This window comes from Oncorhynchus keta, chromosome 2 (genome assembly GCF_023373465.1).
Source record: "Oncorhynchus keta strain PuntledgeMale-10-30-2019 chromosome 2, Oket_V2, whole genome shotgun sequence".
NCBI classification, from domain to species: Eukaryota; Metazoa; Chordata; class Actinopteri; order Salmoniformes; family Salmonidae; genus Oncorhynchus; species Oncorhynchus keta.
Genome location: NC_068422.1, coordinates 33,410,720 through 33,436,725, shown reverse-complemented (window position 1 = coordinate 33,436,725; position 26,006 = coordinate 33,410,720). Strand labels below are relative to the sequence as shown.

Sequence of the window (26,006 nt, the reverse complement as noted above, 5' to 3'; positions counted from 1 at the left end):
ACTGGAAGTCCTCAGATTATGATTTGGAAGGAGTTTGTTCGAGGACGCAATTAGAGAGGCTCAGTGTTTGAACAGGCTAAGTAGTCAAATAAGTAGGACGACTAAAACTACTTCACCAATTACCACCGTTCAAACGAGGACACTTGGTCTCGTGGTTTCTTGGCTCATTGGTTAGGATTATTAATTTATTAATTCCTCTACTCCTTGTACCTTGGGGTGGGTAACTTGTAAAGAACCTACTGCATTAATCACTCAGAAATGTCTTCACTGAACTGCACAATAGGTCTAAGACGTCAATCTTTTAATCACAAGTGTTGCACAAGATTACAGTAAATTTTACTAAGACCACCCTGTGGGGACAAACTTCTGTAAAACTGACACTTTAAATCCGACAGAAAATCAACTCTGTGCACCACAGCTGGTTAACTAGTAGAGTCACCATCAAACTAACTACATGACAGAATACTGTTACTATCTGTCAATAACAGTAGACTCTTTCAATCTTTCCTCTGTTAAAGATGCACTCTGTTAAAGATGCACTCTGAGATCTTAAGCATATCAAATTCATAACATATTCATATTGCACATGAATTGCAAAATACGTACGATATCATACAAATTGCAAAATCATATCACACGAAATGGATGACATAGTACACGATTGGCTGAAATAGTACACAACAAACAGGGACCATTTTTTGTTCGTGAGCACCATTTTCAAAACTACTGGCTGAATTTATACAAAAGTTTGAGAGTGCATCTTTAAGCCTCTTTCACACACACATACAGTCGTCTTACCTGCAATGTTTGTGTGGGCCACTCAGCGTCTCGATGACAAAGCATTCTCCATCATTCAAGCAGTAGGCCAGGTCCTTCACGTGACATTGCTTGAAATGCTCTGAGCGCATTTGAGGAATGGTGGGTGACGCTGCAGAGAAAATATCAAAATTACAGAAAAGGGAGATGGAGAAAGAGAGAAAAAAGAAAGAGATAATGTTAGTTAAAAAAAATAACAAGGAACACATTTCATAAGTTCATATTCAAATCAAAACGCTAAGACATATATTTGTTATGCCGATCTACGACTAAGTAGTAAGCAACATGTAAGACTCAAAAAGGTACTATAAGAACTGAAAAAACCTAAATCAAATAAAACTCCCAACAAATTCCCCAGAAATGCACAGTAAGACCACACCCTGCACTGCTGCAGCAGGAGCAGCCATGTCAGTGTTTTCCTATTAGTCTCCTTTGCAGGTTTCATTACTGTTGAAGTGACAGTGGATGTGCTGTAATACACTGTATGTAAAGTTAATACAAAGCCCAGTGTTTGCTTAGCTCCTGGTACATCACTGAGAGAAGATGAATGAGGGATGCTGATAATCTGTCCTGCTCTGATTAATACTGGAAGGTCTGCAGTGTTCGGGAACTTGACTCCTCAAAATGATTAATAACACCAAGCCTGGTGTACACAGAGCCTACGGTGTAGTGAGAATATCAACTTTGCCTAACTGATGACAGTCCTATTAAAATGCTAGACCATGCCTCAACGGTCCTTCAATGGCTAATGTTAGCGAGCTAGCTATTGGCTGTGTACAAGGGGATTGTTTGAAAGAGAAACTCACATCGACTACTATGAGAGATGGTACTCCCTTATTTCCTGTTATAAAATCACAAAAATGCCTTGCTAGCTGACTTACTTTCCGCTGTCGAAGCACTGTTTCCTGAAGCATTCTGCCCTGTTCTGAAAGAGCTCCACGGGTTTACCGTCATGCTGTGGATGTTTGGTCAGTTAATTTGTTCGTTTTGAGAGACTAATTACTAAGCACTTCCCTGCACAAAACACACTGTGGGCACTCCTCATTATTTCTCAAAGTTTGTATTAAACCGAGAGAGAGAAACTCATCGCTGTATTTGGTTTCATGACAATTGAGCTCAGTCAGAACTTGTCACTTTCTTCAGTCCATTTGATGACAGCAGTGAGTGATGGCGAGTGGGAATTACAAGCCAGTGGCTGACAGCACATCATCTGCTGCTGAACAACAGCATTGCAGCGTGTGGGTCGCATAGTAAAAAGATCCGTTAAACCATGAAACACACTGGCATCTTCCACCCACTCTCGCAGCTGCCAAACTGAGCAGAGTCACCGCTGCTAAAGCAGAGAGCGCACTGAACAGAGAGTGCAGTTGCAGTAATTAATGCAAGAATTCTAAATGTACCCTGACACGTCGCGAACCACCATTAACAGGTCTGTGACCCACCTCAACCCAAAGGCTGGTCTAGACCTGTTGTTTAGAAAGCATGTGACGGATCACATTTGATTATGTGGACCTCTGGTTGAGAGTCTCTCTGCATGCAGAGTGTATGCCATCCAGAGGAACTGGGGCTTATTTCACTGGGTGTTTTGTTACGAGAGGGGAACATCTCCAGTAAGAGTGCCTCTCTATAGCTGCCACAAAAGGGAAGTGCTCTTCACCCACTATTAAAATCTCTTTTTACGCCAGGGAATCCAAGTATAACACAACCAGAGCCAATGGAAAGGACTCTCAGGCAAGGCCCAGGGGACAGACGGTCACCATGATGTTGGAGCACCACCAAAGCATTGCTTTTAAAAGGACATGGATATGTATGCTGGCTGTCATTATAAGCTTTCTTCAGTGTTAATGACAGCCCTTTCTGAATCAACAGTGTTTTACTCCTTGTCCCATAGAACAACAGCAGAATTTGACTTGACTGTATTTGTGACCCCTCGAAAACTCGTGCAAAATACAGGAACAGATTATTTGACCTCGGACCCTAATGTCTAATTACCACCATTGTTTGCTTCACTACTGCCTCCCTCAACTCAACTCCTTCACTCCTTTCCTTTATCAACCAGACCTGATGTGATGAGCTATAGTCTTTGGAGTTGTTTTGTTTCAAATACTTTGACTGTTTAAGGCTGCCTGAAGTGCGATATGGGTGGGTTTTGCACTTTTGGGACAAATTAATTGGTTATATAGAGCCACACAATCACAATCAAGCGCAGTGAAAGTAATTGAAAGAAAACAAATACTATCTTAACCTAGGTCTGCTATCAACTGATAATGAATTGCCGGACTAAAGATATAAATTAGCTCCAGAGATATGTAACTCCAGTGCATTTACATGGATTTATAAGCTGACATTTTGGTTAAGAAACAAGTACAGAAACAGACTCAATGCTGAGCATGACCTCAGGGTTGCACTGTCAGAAACTGAGACCAGAATAGACCTGCTTGTTGAAAACTTGAACCAGTCACACACCTATCATTAGGACTGTATGTGTGTGTGTGTGTGTGTGTGTGTGTGTGTGTGTGTGTGTGTGTGTGTGTGTGTGTGTGTGTGTGTGTGTGTGTGTGTGTGTGTGTGTGTGTGTGTGTGTGTGTGTGTGTGTGTTTTATGGTCTACATCTGTGTGATGTGATCAATCAGTTTATTCCAGTTCAGAAGAAAAAATCTGTATTGCATTTTAACAGCAACAGTTCCAACCTAGACTTGTTTTCAACAATCATTACTACAGTATGATTAAATTCTTATTTACAATGACGGACTACCAAAAGGCAAAAGGCCTCCTGCTGGGACAGGGGCTGGGATTAAAAATTAAAAATATAGGACAAAACACACATCACGACAAGAGAGGCAACTCAACATTACATAAACACTCAACACCATATGTTTGGGGAGTCTCCCACATGCCTTTTGGCAAACACCAAACATGTTTGCTTATTTTTTTCTGGCCTCTCTGTTGTAAAGCCCAGCTCTGTGGAGTGTATGGCTTGAAGTGGTCCTATGGACAGATACCCATTCACAGCTATGGAGCTTTGCAGCTCCTTCAGGGTTATCTTTGGTCTCTTTGGTGCCTCTGATTAATGCCCTCCTTGCCTGGTCCGTGAGTTTTGGTGGGCAGCCCTCTCTTGGCAGGTTGGTTGTGGTGCCCTATTCTTTCCATTTTCATAATGGATTTAATGGTGCTTCGTGGGATGTTCAAAGTTTTGTATATTATTTTATAACCCAACCCTGATCTGTGCTTCTCTACAACTTTGTTCCTGACCTGTTTGGAGAGCTGCTTGGTCTTCATAGTACCGCTTGCTTGGTGGTCCCTCTTGATTCGTGGTGTTGCAGACTCTGGGGCCTTTCGGAACAGGTGTATATATACTGAGATCATGTGACAGATCATGTGACACGTAGATTGCACAGACCTCTTTTCCATATTTTATTTTTTGAATATTTTGAATTTTTTTTTTTTTTCATTTGACCAATTTGGACTATTTTGTGTAAGTCCATTACATGAAATCCAAATAAAAATCAATTTAAATTCCAGGTACTTTTGCAAGCCACTCTAAGTCTGTGTGATGTGATTAATCAGTTCAGAATTAAAATGATGTATTGTATTTTAACAGCAACAGTTCCAACCTAGACACATACGTCAGAGTGTTTTTAGTGGGGACAAATAAACATGATTAGCTATTTATATGGGTAGTTCATTTAACTGTTATTTGTCTATGTTGCATTTGTTCATGGGCATACAGTAAAGGCAATGAAATGTACCGATATTTACGTATAGTCACATGTTTTCGTAAACTTGGGTCTCAGACAAACACTGCATTTCTAATTTGGGTCCCAGGCTGAAAAGGTTTAATAACCCCTGGTCTAGACTAACAGTGACATTTTTAAGGACTCTTCCCAACAATAATGAGAGAAATAAAAATCGAGAAATAATAGAAAGTAAAACACGTAATAATAAAAGTACTAATAAATTCACATGAGTAACGATCTTGGCTACATACACGGGGTATCAGTACAGAGTCAATGTGCAGGGCTACAAGGTAATTGAGGTAGATATGTAACCTTTATTTAACTAGGCAGGTCAGTTAAGAACCAATTCTTATTTACAATGACAGCCTACCGGGCCAATTGTGCGCCGCCCAATCACTGCAGATGTGATACAGCCTGGAGTCAAACCAGGTACTGTAATGACACGACTTGCACTGAGATGCAGTGCCTTAGACCGCTGTGCTACTCGGGAGCCTTAATAACTAGGAATAAACTAGGAATAAAGTGACAGATAATAAACAGTATTCTTAAGTATGGGTTCCTCTTGTTCAGGATGGAAAGGGCAGTGTGGAGCGCAATATAGATTGCGTCATCTGTGGATCTGTTGAGGCGGTATGCGAATTGGAGTGGGTCCAGGGTGTCTGGGATGATGGTGTTGATTTGAGCCATAACCAGCCTTTCAAAGTATTTCATGAATACATATGTGAGTGCTATGGAGCGGTAGTCATTTAGACAGGCTACATTGGCGCACAGGGACTATGGTGGTCTGCTTGAAACATGTACAGTACCAGTCAAAAGTTTGGACACGCCTACTCATTCAAGGGTTTTTCTTTATTTATACAATTTGACCAAGAGTGATGGAGTGCTGCATCAGATGATCTGGCCTCCACAATCACCCAACCACAACCCAATTGAGATGGTTTGGGATGATTTGGACCACAGAGTGAATGAAAAGCAGCCAACAAGTGCTCAGCATATGTGGGAACTCCTTCCAGACTGTTGTAAAAGTATTCCAAGTGAAGCTGGTTGAGAGAATGCCAAGAGTTTGCAAAGCTGTCATCAAGGCAAAGTGTGGCTACTTTGAAGAATCTCAAAATAAAAACTATTTTGATTTGTTTAACACTTTTTTGGTTACAACATGATTCGATGTTTGTTATTTCATAGTTTTGATCTATTCACTATTATTCTACAATATAGAACATAGTAAAAGAAAAACCCTGGAATGAGTAGGTGTGTCCAAACCTTTGACTGGTAATACAGATATTACAGTGTGGGTCAGGGAGTGGTTGAAAATGTCAGTGAATACACACCAGCTGGTCAGCGCATGCTCTCAGTACACATCCTGGTAATCCGTCTGGCTCTGCGGAGAGCGTGATCACACAGTTGTCAGAAACAGATGGTGCTCTCATGCATGGTTCAGTGTTGCTTGCCTCAAAGTACTCATAGAAGACATTTAGCTAGTCTTGTAGGCTCACTTAAATAGGCAGATCGTAAGTGTCACTGTGGGGACGCCATCGTCAATGCACTTATTAATGAAGCCGGTAACTGATGTGATAAACTCCTCAATGCCATTAGAATAATCCCAGGACAGTCTGTGCTACCAAAACAGTCCTGTAGCTTAGCATCCGCTTCATCAGACCACTTCGGTATGTAGCGCTTCACTGGTACTTCCTGTTTGAATTTTTTCTTGTAAGCAGGAATCAGGAGGATAAAGTTACAATCAGATTTTCCAAGGGAGAGCTTTGTATGCATTTCTGTGTGTGGAGTAACACTTGACATGCTGGTAGAAATGAGGTAAGATGGATTTCAGTCTTCCTGCATTAAAGTCACCAGCCATTAGGAGCGTGGCTTCTGGATGAGCATTTTCTTGTTTGCTTATGGCCCTGTACAGCTCATTGAGTGGGGTCTTAGTGCCAGCATCAGTTTGTGGTGGTAAATTGACAGCTACAAAAAATATAAATGAAAACTTTCTTGGTAAAAGTATGGTAAATAGTATGGTCTACAGCTTATCATTCGGTATTCTAACACAGGCGAGCAGAACTTCGAGACATCCTTAATTTTAGAGATTGAGCACCAGCTGTTGTTAAAAGGATACTTTGGGCTTTTGGCAATGATGCCCTTTATCTACTTCCACAGAGTCGGTTGAACTCATGGATACCATGTTTATGTTTTTGTGTCCAGTATGAAGGAAGTTAGAGGAAGTTTCACGAGCCAATGCTAACTACCATTAGCATAATGTCTAGAAGTCTATGGGTATCTTCATCCAAATCGAGGTTAGTGAATGCTGTTCAGATGTCCAGAAGCTAAACATTATATACAAAAATAGTTAAGAACGGTGCAACAAAACACAATATAGTGGTCAGGAGCCCGTAAGACAGCTGCTCTCCATTGCAGCACTATTCTATTGCTTAAGTAACCAACATCCATGAAGCACACTTGAGAGCCTCTACTGTTTTAATCAAAATAGACCTTTTAATTTAATACTTGGCTTGTTGGGTATTCAGCATCTCAAACTGCCAAGAATGATGGCAGTTCTGCAGTGTTTTTCTATCTTTGTAATGAATTATGGAGATGTCACGACTCTTTGAAAGAAAGTTGGGCATTCAAGGGCAGATGGTTTCATGAGACAGCTGCCTGTCAATCTTAGAGGAACCCAGGCAACATCTGGGAAATCTGAGGAGAGTCCCTCCCATCAGATCAATACACCACTACTAGGTCATGGATAACACAGATTTCCACTCTTGCTTCCTATTTGTTTTCCCCTTTAGTGAAAGGCCCAGCTCCTGCTCTAAAGTTACTCTACAGTATGTCACTGTGCTAATGATTGAGGCAGAGTGATGTCATGATGGCAGGATGGGAAGGACAATTTAGGACATTGTGCTTTCTAAGGTGAGAAATTGACCTTATGCTCTCTGTTGCATCCTTCAGTCTCAATTTCAGTTTTTTTTCTGGGAGTGTGTAAGTGTTGTGTGAGGATGTGTTGGAGGAGGTTAAGGGATGAGATCCTGTGGGCGCCATGGTAATAGTGTCCTTCAAAGTAACGTTCCCCCAGAGTGCATTGCTTGGCAAGCTGACTGATAGTGAAGGTCGCTGAGTATTGATCGACCAAGGAACAGAGAGCGGAACAACAACATAGAAGGAACTAGGACAACAAACCAAACAGGATACAAGGTTTCCTGCAGTGAAACACTTTTTACAGCAGGAATAACCTGTACTATACTCTCACAGAACTTTATCCTCTTCTCTGACACACCAGAGTCAGTGAAGTATATGAAAGGTATTCCGTCTGATGACGCACGTTGCCTCCATCTAAAGAGATTACAGTACATACGTAGGTGATACCAGCACACAAAAACTCATGCAGCTTTCATTTAAAAAAGGGGATGGTTAGATGGGAGTCCCCTGAGGGCACAGGAACAACCTATATTACTTCTGTTTAAGGCTGTTTACTGTTTAGTTTCATAACAGTAGAAAACCTTAATGGTTATGGCTTTGGTCTAAAACCCCTTTCATGACCCATGAGTCTCATTGTATCGAATAATTTCACATCCCAAAGGACAACATTAGCTGAATAGTAGTCTCAATACTCAATGACTCAAGTAAAGACTAATATTTCACTTTTCTTTTTACAAAAATGTTACATTGATACACAATGTGGGTTTAGTGTTCTCACATGGTCATATCTCCATGTTACAGCGCGTTTACGGAAGAGTGTCACATAGGGTGTGGGTGTGACTAGGGTGGGTACTCTAGTTTTTGTATGTCTAAGGTTTTTGTTGTCACGCCTTGGTCATTGTATTTTGTGTTTTCGTGATATTATTTGGTCAGGCCAGGGTGTGACATGGGTTTTTGTTATATTGTATTTTCGTATTGGGGTTTGTAGTATTTGGGATCGCGGCTGATTAGGGGTGTTGTATAGGTTTGGCTGCCTGAGGCGGTTCTCAATCTGAGTCAGGTGATTCCCGTTGTCTCTGATTGGGAACCGTATTTAGGTAGCCTGGTTTCGCTGTGTATTTTGTGGGTGATTGTTCCTGTCTCTGTGTAGTCTCACCAGATAGGCTGTAATAGGTTTCACGTTCCGTTTGTTGTTTTCGTATTTGTATAGTTATTTCATGTATCGCTTTTTTACTTTCATTAAAGACATGAGTAACCACTACGCTGCATTTCGGTCCGACTCTCTTTCGACAAACGAAGAACGCCGTTACATTTGTCATCTAGGGTTTTTCTGTGTTGGCCTGATATGGTTCCCAATCAGAGACAGCTGTTTATCGTTGTCTCTGATTGGGGATCATATTTATCATATTTTCCCCCCGTTGTTAGTTGTGGGATCTTGACTATGGTTAGTTGCCTGTCTGCACTAACTTGTATAGCCTTTCGGTTGTTGGTTTTTGTTAAGTGTTTCATTCATTAGAAGAGAATGTACGCATACCACGCTGCTCCTTGGTCTCACTCATACAATGGGCGTAACAGACAGATGGAAGACAAAGGCACCAACTGTGCTAATTAGCTATCTAGCATGCTCGGAAGACCTGCGTGTAATGGAAGAAGGCCGCCAGGAACGTGTTGTCACTGAAATATTGTTTCATGTGATATGAAGGTAAAGGTCTTTATGTTTCTAGAACCATATTGCAATTTAGAATTGATTCATGTTCAGATGGAGTATTTAGCTGTTTTGGCTGCCAGAGTCAGTCTACATCTGAAGATATCATAAGGTCCTTGGACCTTACAGTTTTTCCCAATTGTTTACGCAATAAAATTGGAACTTGAAACGCAATCACTGAAACCTGAAACTCATGTACTAAATCCCTAAACCAAGTCTGCAAAATTGCAAGCGCAATTCCTGCTTTACACTCAGTTTTCAATTCTATATCACACTTTTTGTAAAACACTACACACAGTTCTCTACATTGGGCACCACATTCAAAATTAAAATCTCTTTAGTCCCTTTGGAAAGCAACGCCAGTCACAATTCCAAGCTCTATAATTGGCAACACCCACAAATCACAGGTGTAGTTGCTGAATTGTTCACTTACAAATCAGAGCTTTAGCACTAAAGGCCACAGATGAGCTCTCCTTTTTTGGAGGAAAATTGAAGTCAATGGTAATGCAAGAGGTAAAGGAGTGGAAAGGAGGCTGTTGTCTCAGATGAGATCAGGGCCACATTGGTTGACCATGTGCTCGGCCATGGATTGAGTATGAGGAAGGCTGGACAGAGTTCAGCCAAACCTGAGCTGCTACACTACATCTACCATCCGTACATTCAGAAATGAGAACCGATAAGTTACTTACCATCTACACTATGCTCTTTAAGTATGTATACCGCAGTCTGACATATCAATAGGCCTTTGTTACTCAGTAATTGTTGGCCAATGTTTCAGTAATGTCATTTCAAATTGAAAGAAAATAGATGATTTTAGCATATTGTAACCAATCATATCATTTGTGGATCTTCTGCAGAACTGAGAGACGGCCAGGCCGTGAAAGACTCCGGCTGTCACACCAGAACAGGAGACCGCTACTGCGAACATGTTCGTGGCAAACTATACCATTAGACAACAAGAAATCCAGAACCACATAATCGCAGACAACAAAATATTCAGTAACCTTCACCAGGTGGGCTTGTCTACATTGGACCGTGTACTACAGTGCAACCGACTCCGGATGAAACAGGTCTACAGGGTGCCATTTGAGAGAAACTGATGGTTAAGGAACAGCGCTATGAATATGTGTAAGTAAGTACTATACTGTGAATTTACTGTCATCAGCACTGTATAGACACATTACAGTACAGTAATCCATTGTTTTGTGCCTCACCATATTGACTGCTCTAGGTCTGTCACATTGTCTTGTCTGTTTTAAAGTCTTGGAGCTGGATGCCGCTGCAATTCAGCATGTTTATATTTACATTGAGGCTGGCTTCAACCTAGCCAAAAGAAGGGGTCAGGAACCAAACATTATTGACCATTGTGAATGTCCCTGGACATCCTGGAGGGAATATCACCATGTGCGCAGCTGTTAGACAGCAAGGCATCCTCCATCACCATGCCAACCTTGGTCCCTACAACACTGCCCTTCATCACATTCCTGGACACACTACATGGAATCCTCATTCCAGACAAGCAGAGGGGTGGACCAGAGCAGCACAGGTTTGTTGTCATCTGGGACTACATGAGTTTCCACCGGGCTGCTATGGTCCGTAAATGGTTCATCGACCACCCACAACTTATTGTTCTATACCTCCCACCATATTCCCCATTCCTAAACCCAATTGTATAGTTTTTTTGGAAGGTATATGACCGCCATCCTCTCGCACGCATGCCTCTTCTCCTGGCAATGGAGGATGCATGTAGTGAAGTTGCTGTGGGGGCTTTCGGCAGCTGGATCCATCACTTCAGAAGGAGAACATGGCTTGTTATGTAGATGAAGTTGCTGTGGTCAGACCAAAATAGGAGGCAGGATGTATCATAATGTCTTTCTTACACTATGCATGTGTTTTGTCTTTGTGTTTGTTTAGAGCTTTGAAAGAATGAGCCACTTTAATGTTTTCATTTTTTAAAGAAAACCCTCTTAGTGAATGTATTCTCATTTTGGGTATCGAAAGTGTTACATACCAAACAAGTGTTAAAAAAATAATGCATTTTGGAAATAAATGAGTGGTTTGAGTGGTTTTATTACAGTATTGCATGTGTGTTTATTTATGTAAAATGTTGTAAGATTTCATTGTAAATGGCTTAAACACTGTTTCCCATGCTTGTTCAATGAACCATAAACAATTAATGACCATGCACCTGTGGAATGGTCATTAAGACACTAACAGCTTACAGATGGTAGGCAATTAAGGTCACAGATATAAACTTAAGATACTAAAGAGGAGTTTCTACGGATTCTGAAACACAATGAAGCTGCCCAAGGTCCCTGCTCAGCTACGTGAATGTGCCTTAGGCATGCTGCAAGGAGACATGAGGACTGCAAATGTGGCCAGGGCAAAACATTTGCAATGTCCGTTCTGTGAGCTGCCTAAGACAGTGCTACAGGACAGATAGCTGATGGCTACAACTGCCCGAGGTGGAAGAGCGGTAACATCTCACAGCAAGAACTGGCAAATCTGGTGGAGTCGCTGCACTGCAGTACTTAATGCAGCTGAGGGCCACACCAGATACTGTTACTTTTGATTTTGACACCCCCTTTGTTCAGGGACACATGATTCATTTCTGTCTGTCACATGTCTGTTGAATCGTATGTTCATACAAATATTTCCACATTAAGTTTGCTGAAAATAAATGCATTCGACAGTGAGAGGAATCTTATTTGCTGAGTTTATATTTCAGTAGGTATACATTACTGTAACAATATTTTAGAACCGGCTAGTGTAACACTGAAAAGGCATAAACCTACTGAGGGGATATTCAGTGTTTTGTGTTGAGCACATCAATGTGTTTTAGACAGATATATTCACGTGTTATTTTGATGCAAAAAAAAAATACATTTTGGAAAGAAACGTTTTGAATGCAGTGTTTGATTTTGTTTGAGATTTGTAGAGGTTTGCATTTTGAGTTTTGGGAAAATGGCCCAAAGATTCAGCAAACGTGTAAATAATTGAGGAAAACTGTAACGGTAGGCTCCTTAAGAGTACATCTTGGGCTACCCCAAAATGGACAAGCTAGCTAAGGATGAAGGATGACAAGCTAGCTAAGGATGATTGGATTGTTTAATTTGAGCTGATAAAGGGAGACATACAAAGCTACAATCTTTTGGATGTCTAGGACAAGTGGACATTTTTGATAGCACCATAGAGGATTGGGCTACATATATCGAGACTTAAGCAGTATTTCTTTGCTAGAAGATTAAAGGAAAGTGCTGGTACTTCTCAGTGTCATGGGAGCAAAAACATATAACGTGCTGCTTAGCCTTACAGCCCCGACAAAGCCAGCAGAGAAAATCTTCAGGGAGGTTGTAGATGTGACTCACCTAAATCCAAAGCCGCTGGTCATAGCCAAACGTTTCCAAAACGGAATCAGTTTAAGCTAGAGATTTCATTGCATTGGATGCATCTCAATCTACTGCATCCGCTGATGTCTCTTTTCCGCATCTACTGTGGAAGGTGGCCGAGCTAAAATGTCTGTCAGACCATGAGACATCCCGGAAATCAGTTTTCTCATGACAACATCTGTAGCAGCATAATATTATGATACTTCTATGGAAAAACGAGACAGTCACGAACACGATGGTGTTCTCCATTTTTGCTCTTCCGATCCACACAAGCTTCACAGGACTTGTCTGAAGTCAGTACTACAGATCTTCCAACTTCTGTCTGTAGGGTCTGTTTTGCTCTAGGACGAACAAAAGACTTGACTCCTATGGAGTCAAATAAAACACTGTTTCAGGGGTTTTTATTGTCCCACCCCCATGTTGTGTTAAAACTACTCTGGTCATGGTGTTGGTATTTTGGGAGTTAAAATGACAAAAATTGAGTAAATATCCAACATACAAAAATGTGCTTAAATCTACCTCCAATTTACATTTTATAATTTCCAATGTAGTTTTAATCAACACCCTTGCCATTTTACACTGTTTTGTGTTGTTCTGAATTAACGATCAACTCCAGCAGAGTATATTTGTCTTTAGGGTAACATAATTATAAGGGTGTTATAGTGAATATGTCTTAATGTTGCATTACAGTGATTTGCAATTTGATATCCAATCTATGTTAGATCCAACTTGCAGGAAGATTTCCAACACTTTCACATCACCCACAACCTGCATGTAGAATTCCTGTCAGAGTAGTGGGAAAAATACAATACATGGAGACTACCTACACCATGTAAACTGGAATAACTATTTAATTAACAGTTTTATAAATCCAACCACTTACATTTTTGATTAGTTTAGAAATCTGTGGATGTGACACACGTCTCTGGTTACTGTTAATGGAGTTAAAAGTTATCCTTCCCAATCAACTCCAGTTATCAACAGTAATTGCAGGTTAAGATAACTCCCAGTAGAGTCAATTTAACACTACTTTTTTAACACTGAGTTCAAATATCCTTGATTTACTGTGCATGTGGTTTTCACACGACTGGCAGAGTATGGCTTGAGAACAAACAAGCAAATGCGAGTCCTTCAAGGACTCGATCGTGTACTGCAGACATTCAATTGACAGACACGGCCTTCACAAATGTCAGGACAAGATCGACGCTGTTCAGAAAGTACCAAAGATGTCAAATGTGAGCCAGCACCGCACATTCCTGGGTTTTGTCAATTACTAAATTCCTACACAGCCTTTCCACTGTGTTGCACCCACTGCACTGTTCGCTGCAACTGGAAAGCAGAACAGAAGTGGTCAAAAGACTGTGAACAAGCGTTTAAGAACGCAAAACAGCTGATCACTTCAGATCAGATACTAACACATTACAACCTATCCTACCACTATCCTGCCTGCAACGCTTCTATGTGTGGCATTGGGCTGTACTGTCCCTGGAATGGGGGGTGAAGAAGTTCAATCAGTAAACACTTAATTTTACAGTTCACCAACCCCTGGTCTCGATCTTCAACCCACAGAAGTGTGTTCCAGTTATGGCACCTGCACACTTTCAGCGGTGTGCGTTGTTCCTTGGCACTCAAGACTACACCATTGAGTCCAAGGGGACTGAACAACATGGAAATGCATATGGACTCTCAAGCCTTCCACTGAAGTTACTTCAAGCTGAGAGTGCTGCAATGTGTACCTAAACAGCTGACTCAGATGGGGCCTATGCCTGTCACGAAAAGAGAATAACAGATACCCAACACTGGCTAAAGTCTACGAGCTGACTGTGAAAGGTTGGCCAGCACAAGGTGATATGTGTTTTCGAAGTTCTCCACCCGACGTGACCAGTTGTCAGTTTGTCAAGGATGTGTTGTGGGCACATTAGAGGTCGCCCGATTAATTAGGGCCGATTTCAAGTTTTCATAACAATCGGAAATCTGTATTTTTGGACACCGATTTGGCCGATTTCTTTTAAATATGATAAAAAAATGTTGTTACACCTTTATTTACTCTTTATTTAACTAGGCAGGTCAGTTAAGACCACATTCTTATTTTCAATTACGGCCTAGGAACGGTGGGTTAACCGCCTTGTTCAGGGGCAGAATTACAGATTTTTACCTTGTCAGCTCAGGGATTCAATCTTGCAACCTTACAGTTAACTAGTCCAATGCTCTAACCACCTGATTACATTGCACTCCACGAGGAGACTGCCTGTTACGCAAATGCAGTAAGAAGCCAAGGTTAGTTGCTAGCTAGCATTAAACTTATCTTATAATAAACAATCAATCAATCATAATCCCTTGTTAACTACACATGGTTGATGATATTAGTAGTTTATCTAGTGTGTCCTGCGTTGCATATAATCGATGCGGTGCGTATTTGTGAAAAAGGACTGTCTTGCTCCAATGCATACCTAACCATAAACATCAATGCCTTTCTTAAAATCAATACACAAGTATATATTTTTAAACCTGCATACTTAGTTAATATTGCCTGCTAACCTGGCTCGTTGCGAACTCGGTGAAGACTATTTCTTCATAACAAATACAGCCAACTTCGCCAAACCGGGGATGATTTAACAAAAGAGCATTTGCGAAAAAAGCACAATCGTTGCACCACTGTACCTAACCATAAACATCAATGCCTTTCTTAAAATCAATACACATAAGTATATATTTTAAACCTGCATATTTTGCAAAAAGAAATCCAGGTTAGCAGGCAACATTAACCAGGTGAAATTATGTCACTTCTCTTGTGTTCATTGCACGCAGAGTCTGTGTATATGCAACAGTTTGGGCCGCCTAATTTGCCATAATTTTACGTAACTATGACAGAACATTGAAGGTTGTGCAATGTAACAGGAATATTTAGAGTTATGGATGCCACCCGATAGAGAAAATACGGAACGGTTCCATATTTCACTGAAAGAATAAACGTCTTGTTTTCGAGATGATAGTTTCCGGATTCGACCATATTAATGACCTAAGGCTCGTATTTCTGTGTTATTATGTTATAATTAAGTCTATGATTTGATAGAGCAGTCTGACTGAGCGATGGTAGGCACCAGCAGGCTCGTTAGCATTCATTCAAACAGCACTTCCGTGTGTTTTGCCAGCAGCTCGTCACTGTGCTTCAAGCATTGAGCTTTTTATGACTTCAAGCCTATTAACTCCAGAGATTAGGTTGGTGTAACCAATGTGAAATGGCTAGCTAGTTAGCGGGGTGTGCGCTAATAGCGTTTCAAACGTCACTCGCTCTGAGACTTGAAGTGGTTGTTCCCCTTGCTCTGCAAGGGCCGCCCGCAGCTTTTGTGGAGCGATGGGTAACGATGCTTCAAGGGTGGCTGTTGTCGATGTGTTCCTGGTTCGAGCCCGGGTAGGGGCGAGGAGAGGGACGGTAGCTATACTGTTACACTGGCAATACTAAAGTGCCTATTAGAACATCCAATAGTCAAAGGTATATGAAATACAAATCGTATCGAGAGAAATTGCCCTATAATTCCTGTTAAAAGGAACCACCAGCTGTCATATGTTCTCATGTTCTGAGCAAGCACATATTGCACTTTTACTTTCTTCTCCAACACTTTGTTTTTGCATTATTTAAAATAAGTGTTCATTCAGTATTGTTGTAATTGTCATTATTACAAATAAAAAATATTAAAAAATTGTCCGATTAATCGGTATCGGTATTTTGGTCCTCCAATAATCGTTGAAAAACCATAATCGGTCGACCTCTAGTGCACGTCATTGTACCACCCACGATACATACGTTCAAGAGTGCTTGAAGCACTCTCAAGATGGACACTTGGGAGTGGTTAAGATGAAGAGCTTAGCCAGAAGCAACATCTGGTGGCCTAGAATCAACCATCAAATAGATGACCTGGCCAAGACATGCAGTGGATGTCAACCGAAACAGTGACAGTCACAGACAGCACCCCTCCACACATGGCAAAGTGTTCACATTAACTACGTGTGACCGTTCCTGGAGAGGATGCTCCTCATCATGGTCAACGCTCACTCGAAATGACCTAAGGTCTTCACTGTTAAAACCGCTACAGGACCGGTGTCCCCCCCCACGGGAAGGTTGTGCTAACGTAGGCTAATGGGATTAGCATGAGTTTGTAAGTATCAAGAGAATTTCCCAGGAGATAAGCTTTCTGCCCATATCAGAAATGTCTAAATTCTTGTTAATCTAACTTCACTGTCCAATTTACAGTAGCTGTTATGGTGAAATTAATGACATTCTATTGTTTGAGGAGAGTGCCATGTTATGAACTTGAAAATGTATCAATAAACCGATTAGGCACATTTGGGAAGACTTGATACAACATTTTGAACAGAAATGAAATGGTTAATTGGATCAGTCTAAAACTTTGCACATACACTGCTGCCATCTAGTGGCCAAAATTGAAATTGCGTATAATTGCGTATAACCTGCAATAATACATTATGACCTCACTTCAGAGTGTCTCCTTTCAAATGGTTTCAAGAATATGCATATCCTTGCTTCAGGTCCTGAGCTACGGGCAGTTAGATTTGGGTATGTCATTTTAGGCAACACTTTTTAAAAGGGTCCGATTCTTAAGGGAAATGCAACATCAAGCAAGAAATTGAAAGTCCTTTGCACCCTGTTCTCTTGCACAGGTCTGCCTGAGCAGTTGGTTAGCAAAAATGGGTGTCAGTTCACCTCGGGGTGAACTGACGCCCTTTGTGTCAAAGACAGGACACCTGACATGCACTGTGAATGTAGGTCCCAACATGATCTGGCACAGCCAATTATCGGATGAAACAGTTTAAGGAGTCACAGCACAGGACAAAGCTGCTGATGGCTTTTATCTGATCACAGAACTCAGATGAGGTGTTACCTGTTATGAGTGACACTAAACCTCAAGAGACTGTTAGACCCATACGTTCTCAGAGTCCAACAACTACTGACTCTGGTTCTCAAGCTAAACAATACTCTGAGAGAAATCATAGAGGACCTTGTAGAATGAACTTATAGTTGTCATGGCTGACAAGTGAAAAAGAAAACCTGAAGTACAGGTAAGTATTGTTTTGATGTAGAATTGAACAGTGCCTTTTTTCTGTTATTGTTAGTTGTTGAATTGACATGCAGACATATCTCTTTTGATGTTGTCAGATTTCAAAAACCTTTACGGAAAAAGCACACCATGCACTAATCTGAGTACGGCGCTAAGAGACCAAACCAGCAAAGAAATATCTGCCATGTTGTGTATTCAACATTAGTCAGAAATAGCATTATAAATATTTACTTACCTTTGATGATCTTCATCATAATGCACTCCCAAGAATCCCAGTTCCACAATAAATGTTTGATTTGTTCGAGAAAGTTCATCATTTATGTCCATATACCTCCTTTTATTAGGGAGTTTGGTAAACAAATCCAAGCGTGTGCATGTCCAGCGGAAAGGTCGGACGAAAATTCCAAAAAGTTATTACTTGTCATAGAAATATATCAAACAAAGTATAGAATCAATCTTTAGGATGTTTTATCATAATTCTTCAATACTTTCCCAACCCGAGAATTCCTTTGTCTGTAGAAAAGCAATGGAACGCAAGCTAACTCTCTCATGACCTCGCGTCATGAGCCTGTGGCTCTCTGCCAGAACTCTGACTCATTCCCCTTCACAGTAGAAGCCTCAAACAAGGTCTAAAGACTTTTAACATCTAGTGGAAGCCTTAGGAAGTGCAAGATGACCAATATCCCACCATATCTTCAATAGGGGCTGAGTTGAAAAATGACCAACCTCAGATTTCACACTTCCTGGTTGGATATTTTCTCAGGTTTTTGCCTGCCATATGAGTTCTGTTATACTCACATACATCATTCAAACAGTTTTAGAAACTTCAGAGTGTTTTATATCCAATACTACTAATAATATGCATATATTAGCATCTGGGACAGAGTAACAGACAGTTTCCTCTGGGCATGCTTTTCATCCAAAAGTGAAAATGCTGCCCCCTATCCCAATGAAGATATACACTGAGGTTACAAAACATTAAGAACACTTTCCTAATATTGAGTTGCACAGCCTCAATTCTGGACATGGACTGTTCAAGATGTCGAAAGCATTCCACATAGATGCTGGCCCTTGTTAACTCCAATGCTTCCCACAGTTGTGTCAAGTTAACTAAATATACTTTAGGTGGTGATACACAAGGGAAACTGTTGAGCATGAAAATCCAAGCAGCGATGAACCAAACCGGTGAGCCTGGCACCTACTACTATACCCTGTTCAAAGGGACTTCAATATTTTGTCTTGCCCATTCACCCTCTGAATGGCACACATGCACAATCCATGTCTCAATTGTCTCAAGGCACAAAAATCCTTCTTGTGTCTCCTCCCCTTCATCTACACTGATTGAAGTGGATTTAACAAGTGACATCAATAAGGGATCATAGCTTTCAGCTGGATTCACTTGGTCAGTCTATGTCATGGAAAGAGCAGGTGTTCATTTAAGTGATAATGCCAGAGAAGGAGGATATATTGGCAACGGATTTGAGGGCATTTTTCACTGTTATAAAACGGGTTACCAACATATTCAAATAATGATTGACATATTTTCATTAAAAACGTTGTTTTGATTAATTAATTTATACTATTTCATCCTTCTACAATATATAGTCCGCAACAAATCTAGGTTTGCTACCCAAGCCGGCTGGTTGTTCGTTCTATTGGTTCGGTTGCCAGAGATGCGACCCAGTCGTTCAGTCTTTTTGTTCTGTATCTATGGATGCGTCCCAGTCATTCGTTCTAAATGTTGCATTGCCATACTGGCTGGCAACGTTCTTATCATTGCTTGCTAGCTAGCCAACTACGGCTAACTTACAGTCACGTCATACAGTGCAGAAAGAATAACAATGTTAGCTGCATTTGTTTAATAAGCTGTTTTCTAGTGACATTTATTTCGATACATCCATAACAATGAGCTACTGAGGCACGATTTCGCCTGGCATAGAACATGTGCTCTCTCGTTAGGGCACTTGTTGTTCAGAGGAGCTAGGCAACATCACAGCTAACACAATCTCTTCAAACTGAAGCTGAAAAGACTGAAAACTTTGTTTTGTTTTTATCTTTTTTTCAATTGACATTTCTTTGTATACATCCATAAAAATGATGCCAGCTGATTCTTGATTTCGACTGGCTGACTCTCTCTCGACTGGCTGACTCTCTCTCTCATCCTGACCCCTACACCTTTGTTACTACGGGACAGTTGGAGATCAAATTTGAATATTGAAACAATGTTGCAAATGTCGGAGACATATAGCAAGGATTATACTAATCTCCGCTGTTGAAAACGAAATGTTAGTCTAAAAGAAATGTGAGATAATGTCTAGATGCTTTTATATTGGAGATAAAGTTTATAACTTCCCTGTCTGGGCTGATGAAACAGTGGATTGCGCAGTCAGATGGAACAGAGTAAATAGGCATTTTAATGTCATAGAGTTAGCCGGTGGTAACTTGTAACCAATCAGCATTCAGGGTTAAAACACCCGTTGTATAAACTGTTTTGTACATTCAGTGTATGTAAACAGACCATAAATGTGTCAATTTGTTGTCTTTGAAAGCTGTGAGTGCTATTAATGTAAATGATACAATATCAGTACTTGTTGCATTAACAACTTGTCTGTCCTAACATCAACTGATTTCAGGCAGTGTATGGATGGATTGATTGCATTGTTTGAATTTAATGTTGGCATATTGGCAGTTAATTAAAAAAATTGATGGAATCATTCCTATATAACTGGCTGGCTATGCAGCCAACAAACATACCGTGCAGATAAATTATTCAAATTCATTATTTTACACAATATATAATCACAGCACTGGCAAACCATGGTTGACCAAAATGGTTTACCTTAATCCAATCATAGGAAGGTTCATGTCCATTCTAGTATTCTAATTCCTAATTCTATGGTGCAGCCTGTCCTTGCCCCCTCAGAGGTCATGCCAATCACGGATGTCACAAAGAGGCAAACGCTCAGGGAGCCAGAACATTGCCAGCAAGCACTGGGGAGACTTGTTTGTTGTTTGCGCTTTGGTGCTTCTTTTTTTACCTTCCACCCTTCCTGCCGTCATCCCTCTTTCCACCATTTCCCCCCTGCTATTCTGTTCACCTCCCTCCAGCCTCTGATTTGGACTGAGGGGGTCACTGGCAATTTCCTGACACGAAAGAAAGGGCATCTCTCATCCCCTCTCTCCCCAGGCCACACGGAGCAGGTGGCCCACTCTCTCCAGATTGGCCCCCATCCTGTTTATGTAACTAATGATGTATAAAAGAACAGCAATCTCCCCAGCACAATGTTCTGGTCTATAGAATATCAACTTTGCCTAACTTATGACATTAAAATGCTAGACCTTGCCTCAATGGTCCTTCATACATGGGGAGTTAGCCTAACTAAACTGGGGTTGAGCCAAGCCATTGTGTTTTTCATTTCACGTATGCTGACAGTACACATTAACCGACATTTCAACTTACAAATCCATGTAAATGCTCTAGAATTTACGTATATATAGAGATAATTTATATCTTTAGTCTGGCAATTTATTGTCAGTTGATAGCAGATGTAGGTTCAGATAGTATTTGTTTTCTTTCAATTACATTTACTGTGCTTGATTGAGTTTGTGTGGCGCTGTATAGACAGCCTTAAACACTCAAAGTATTTTAAACAAAACAACTCCAAAGGCTACAGCTCATCACATCAGGTCTGGTTGATAAAGGAAAGGAGTGGGGGAGTTGAGTTTGTGTGTGTGTGTGTGTGTGTGTGTGTGTGTGTGTGTGTGTGTGTGTGTGTGTGTGTGTGTGTGTGTGTGTGTGTGTGTGTGTGTGTGTGTGTGTGTGTGTGTGTGTGTGTGTGTGTGTGTGTGTGCAGGACATCTGGGAGAAAGCAGTGCATACAGCCTTTTGTTTGTTTGAAAGCAGAGCCAACGATAATGCAGTGAAAAGAAGGTTGCAGAAGAGGCAACTACAGTAGAGACGTGAGTGCACTGGTGAGGGGGTTCGGTATAAGGACTTTATTACTGCACAGCATGATCCAATAAAGATAGCATCGCACCTTCCTTGCCTCCGCTCAGAACCTTATATATCTGCCCGATACATTTCCAGTGAATCACCTTCCCAGAAATTGGGTCTGCTCATTTAAGCTGACCAACCTGGCCTGTATCCCTCTCTATATACTGAACCTGGCTTTCAGCTTACAGGCACGCAGAGGAGCACACTCATCAAGTCCATTTTATATTCAGATCAATGCGAGCCAGGCAGCGTGGTAAAACGGGTCGATAGAGTGGAGAGAGACTTTGAGAAAGGGGAAGATAGAGAGATCTCATGGGGCTAGGGGATTGGGCTGAGAGTTGAAAGCCTGTGGTGTCACAGTGAAAACAGAAAGAACAACAGGACCTTGGTAGAGATGGACAGAAAACAGCAGGCAGAGAGAGAGAGAAAGACAGAGAGTGAAAGAGAGAAAGAAAAGGAGTATGTTGGCAGTAGGAGAACCAGTCTCTGTGCTCATTTAAGGTGCCCTGCCTGAAGAATGTCCAGAGGCTGTGTGCGAGTGTGCATGTGCGTGTGTATGACACTGCTCAGCCGAGTAGGGGGAATTCAATTACAAAGAGGCAGTGAAAAGCCATGGCTGCTACTGCATTGCAGATGTTTGGCCAATTGCATGAGAGGGACCTTGAACAAATCAATACATATAAGGAGATACACATCTTCAACATATACAGTATATACAATTACTAACTACACACATCCACAGGGACAGTCACATGCACACGCTTTCAGCGACTCGGTTCCAAGCTCGCTTTGAGAACATCTGGCAGATAGCAATAGGCTGACAAACTGCTTAATCTGTCTGTTTGTCTACCCAGTCTAGCCACAAAGCTAACCCATCTCCCCTCTCTCTCTCTCGCTCTCTCTCTCTCTCTCTCTGTCTCTCTCTCTAATCCACCCTACTGACTATATATCCACATGCACAACCACATCTAAATGTCCTTTAGCATTGCTCTATCCTTGTTCTCATCACCAGTCTTCATACATATCCCAAGACTCTAGGCAAAGCACCTGTAAATATGCCAAATGTTCGGTAATGCCACCAAAAAGCCACATATGTTGGCCGAATCCACCTCTGGTTTCCTTTTATCTGACAGCTTAGTCACACCTGGCTCATGCCATCAGGCCAAAGATTAGTGAGGGGAACGGGGATAACTGTATAGACGATGCCTGTCCCAATAATACTGGCCTCGGCCTCAGAACCACTGTTTGGTTGTTCTGGAATAGTGGTCAGTTTGGGAGATGGGATTTACAAAACGGTTTTAATTTGTAGTGTTGTCCAAATATCTTGTTTAGGTAGAGTGCAAAAGAAACTAAAGCTAGATACAGGGGTGTCAACACCAAACAAAAATAATTTGAAATTGATAAAACCAATTGCAGTTAAATCACATAAGTCAAGAGGCCAAGAGCTAGGAGGAGGTCAAACCATCTTAGGAAAGTTGTCTTCATGATGCAAGAGCACAGTTCCAACCCAGTTTGAGCAAACAGCTGCTTGCCTAGTTAAATAAAGGTTACATTCTGAAAATGTGGAATTCTTATCTTAGAAATGTACTTTCTTAACATTTTCAATTCTTATCTTAGAAATGAAGGTAATGATTCTCAGAACTGTTCTAGGGAGTTCAGAACATCTGCTACCACATTTAATTTGTTTATAAGTCATCCTTCTCCATTGTAACAGTACTGCAATGCTAACGTGTCAATTTGAAATGGGGTTCCTCTGTTATTATATAGCTCCACAATCTTGATAATGTCTTGATAGTGTCAGCGTTTGTGATGTTGACATTGAATTGGGTATACTGATTAAAGACATATTCCACTGAGATTCTACAAGCAAATGTTTTTATTAGCCTAGTAATTGCTAGAGGAAGTTGTATTAGTAGTCTGCCTGTCAGTTCCTCCTTCAACCAGAATCATTAGATCATCAGTTGAAGGTTCTTGTAAAGATAAAATTCCTCCTGTTTTTACTGTATTCTATCCCACTATCGATTAAATGGACTAAGTATACTGGACTAAGACTCCCCTGAGTCTTAGTGGAACATATCTGTTTCTAATTGGCAAATGATCACCTGACATGCATCTGGGCAATATGTAGCCTTTACTGTAGCTACATTACAAACCCAGAGGCCACTGATTTAATCAGACAGATTTAATTAGCGACAGATACAAATCTAAAACAGACACAAGCTGTGTTTGAATACTCATACTAACCTCACTAACCAAACTATTTGTGACTTAAATTCAGTATATAGTATGCTTATTGGGCATAGTATGGATATAGTAGTTAGTATGCCAAATGTTCCCGGACGTGGTTCTACATTCGCAAAAATACTAAGTATACAAACAGTGGACAGACACTATTTCCGTGCTTTAAGGGCCCATAATTCAATTCTTCAGAAAATGTGCGTGGCTTTACATCCTTTTCAGATTTGAAAAAAATAGTGGAAAATATGCAACGAGAGAGGATACAAATTCATTGCTTTAACTGATTATGACAGATGTTAAGAAAATGTTGAGCAATGTAATAAAGTCATGACTTTTCAAATAAGTTACCTTATGCGTTATGTTGGCTGGCAATGTGTGAGCTTTGTTATACTTACGAACCACATAGCATATCATTAGAGCAGTATATACCGGTATGTTAGCTAGCTACCTAATGTTAGTTGGCTGCTAATACAGCAAACTTGCTAGAATATTAACTATCTGCTATCTATCTAACTGCCCAACGTTTATTGACTTGATTATTCACATGATTCTTAGTTAAGTGTTATTGTCATTGTGCGTTCTCAATGGACAATTGGGTGCTTCGTAAATTCTCACTGGCTATCTACTCTGAATTCAAAGCACTCTCGTCTGAGTGTACCAGAGCACAGAAAAACTGAATAATTTACGAATACTCAACACCCGTGGAATTTGGTCTGTAAACGTCAACAAAAATCTGAATTAAATCGTTGCCAGCAGCACAGTTACAGTCACCAATGCTCTGGATAACATGTAAACTGCCTAACCAGCTCTGCTAGGGTGAGTAAAATGGTCAGATTGAGGTGTTCTCTCATATGGTCAGAGTGAGGTGTTCTCTCATTTGTGTCTGGATATAGCTAGCAACTTAGCCAGTTAGCTTGTGTGCTTGACTGCCGTTGTCAGGTCAGAATGCTCGCATCAACCCATACTCCTCGGCCACAGCATCAAGTGTGCGCTCTGAACACTCCCAGAGTTAAACGCTTTGAATGTACAATCTGACAACGCTCTGAATTTATGACACCCAGTGTACTCTGTGCCGCACTCTGGCAGTCCAGATTGAATTCAAGAATACACATAAAGTCAAAAAATGTCTAGCTAGTAATTTCTTATGCTAACAAGCTAGCAAGCAATAGCATCAATTTCCAGTAACAGGTGAAGGACTCGTACGCTCAACTGAAAGCATACCGTTCGTTTACAGTATACTAAAATTAACTAACAGTATGTAGTATATACCAATTAGGTATGTAGTGTACAGTATGTTAGTATGGGTGTTTGAAACACTAATCAGTGTTCTCAGATCTCAGACAGAAGTCATAGTCTTAGGCTCCTGATAATACACGTGAATGTGCCCTGCAGTACTCCCCTAGATTATAGAAAAGAGTGCTGGAGAGGGAAGATTAGTGGCCAATGTGATCAATAAGACGATGTCTGAAGATTTACAAGAAATCTAATCATTGATCTTCATGGGATGAGTGAGTGTGTGAAGTTCTAAGAGAGTCTGGGAATAGGAGCCTAAATCTCCATCAGTAATGCCATGATAACTTGCAATATGTAAGAATAATTTACAAGATGTATGACAAAGCTAACTTTGAACATCCAAGAGAATGAGACAACCACACCATCCCTGGCTCCACACTTCACCCCCTTCTGAATGCCCTGATCGATTTGTCAGCTTTTCCCCCAATATAATGAAAGACATTGTGACTTTCTTAATTAAGCTGCAGAGGAACCTATTACTTCAGGGACATGTTCAACTGTCCTCACTCTGAAGCATCAGTGGCTCTGTGTGGCTTATAATCACATATCCAGAGAGAGAGAGCTTATAATCACACTATAGAGAGAGAGAGAGAGAGAGAGAGAGAGAGAGAGAGAGAGAGAGAGAGAGAGAGAGAGAGAGAGAGAGATTATAATCACACTATCGAGAGAGATTATAATCACACTATCGAGAGAGATTATAATCACACTATCATGAGAGAGAGAGTGCTTGTAATCACACTATAGAGAGAGAGAGAGAGAGAGAGAGAGAGAGAGAGAGAGAGAGAGAGAGAGAGAGAGAGAGAGAGATTATAATCACACAAACGAGAGAGAGATTATAATCAC

At 40.9% G+C, this 26,006-nt stretch overlaps 1 protein-coding gene across 2 annotated transcripts in view; it reads right to left on the bottom strand.

Moving 5' to 3' along the window:
• LOC118399516 (pro-neuregulin-3, membrane-bound isoform-like) overlaps positions 1-26,006 on the bottom strand; it is a 510,869-nt gene that overhangs the window by 210,977 nt on the left and 273,886 nt on the right. For both annotated transcript variants that reach the window (XM_035795660.2, XM_052475466.1), the window contains exon 2: positions 799-928. In XM_035795660.2, coding sequence (XP_035651553.1) covers positions 799-928 — 130 coding nt within the window. The remainder of the gene's footprint in view (positions 1-798; positions 929-26,006) is intronic.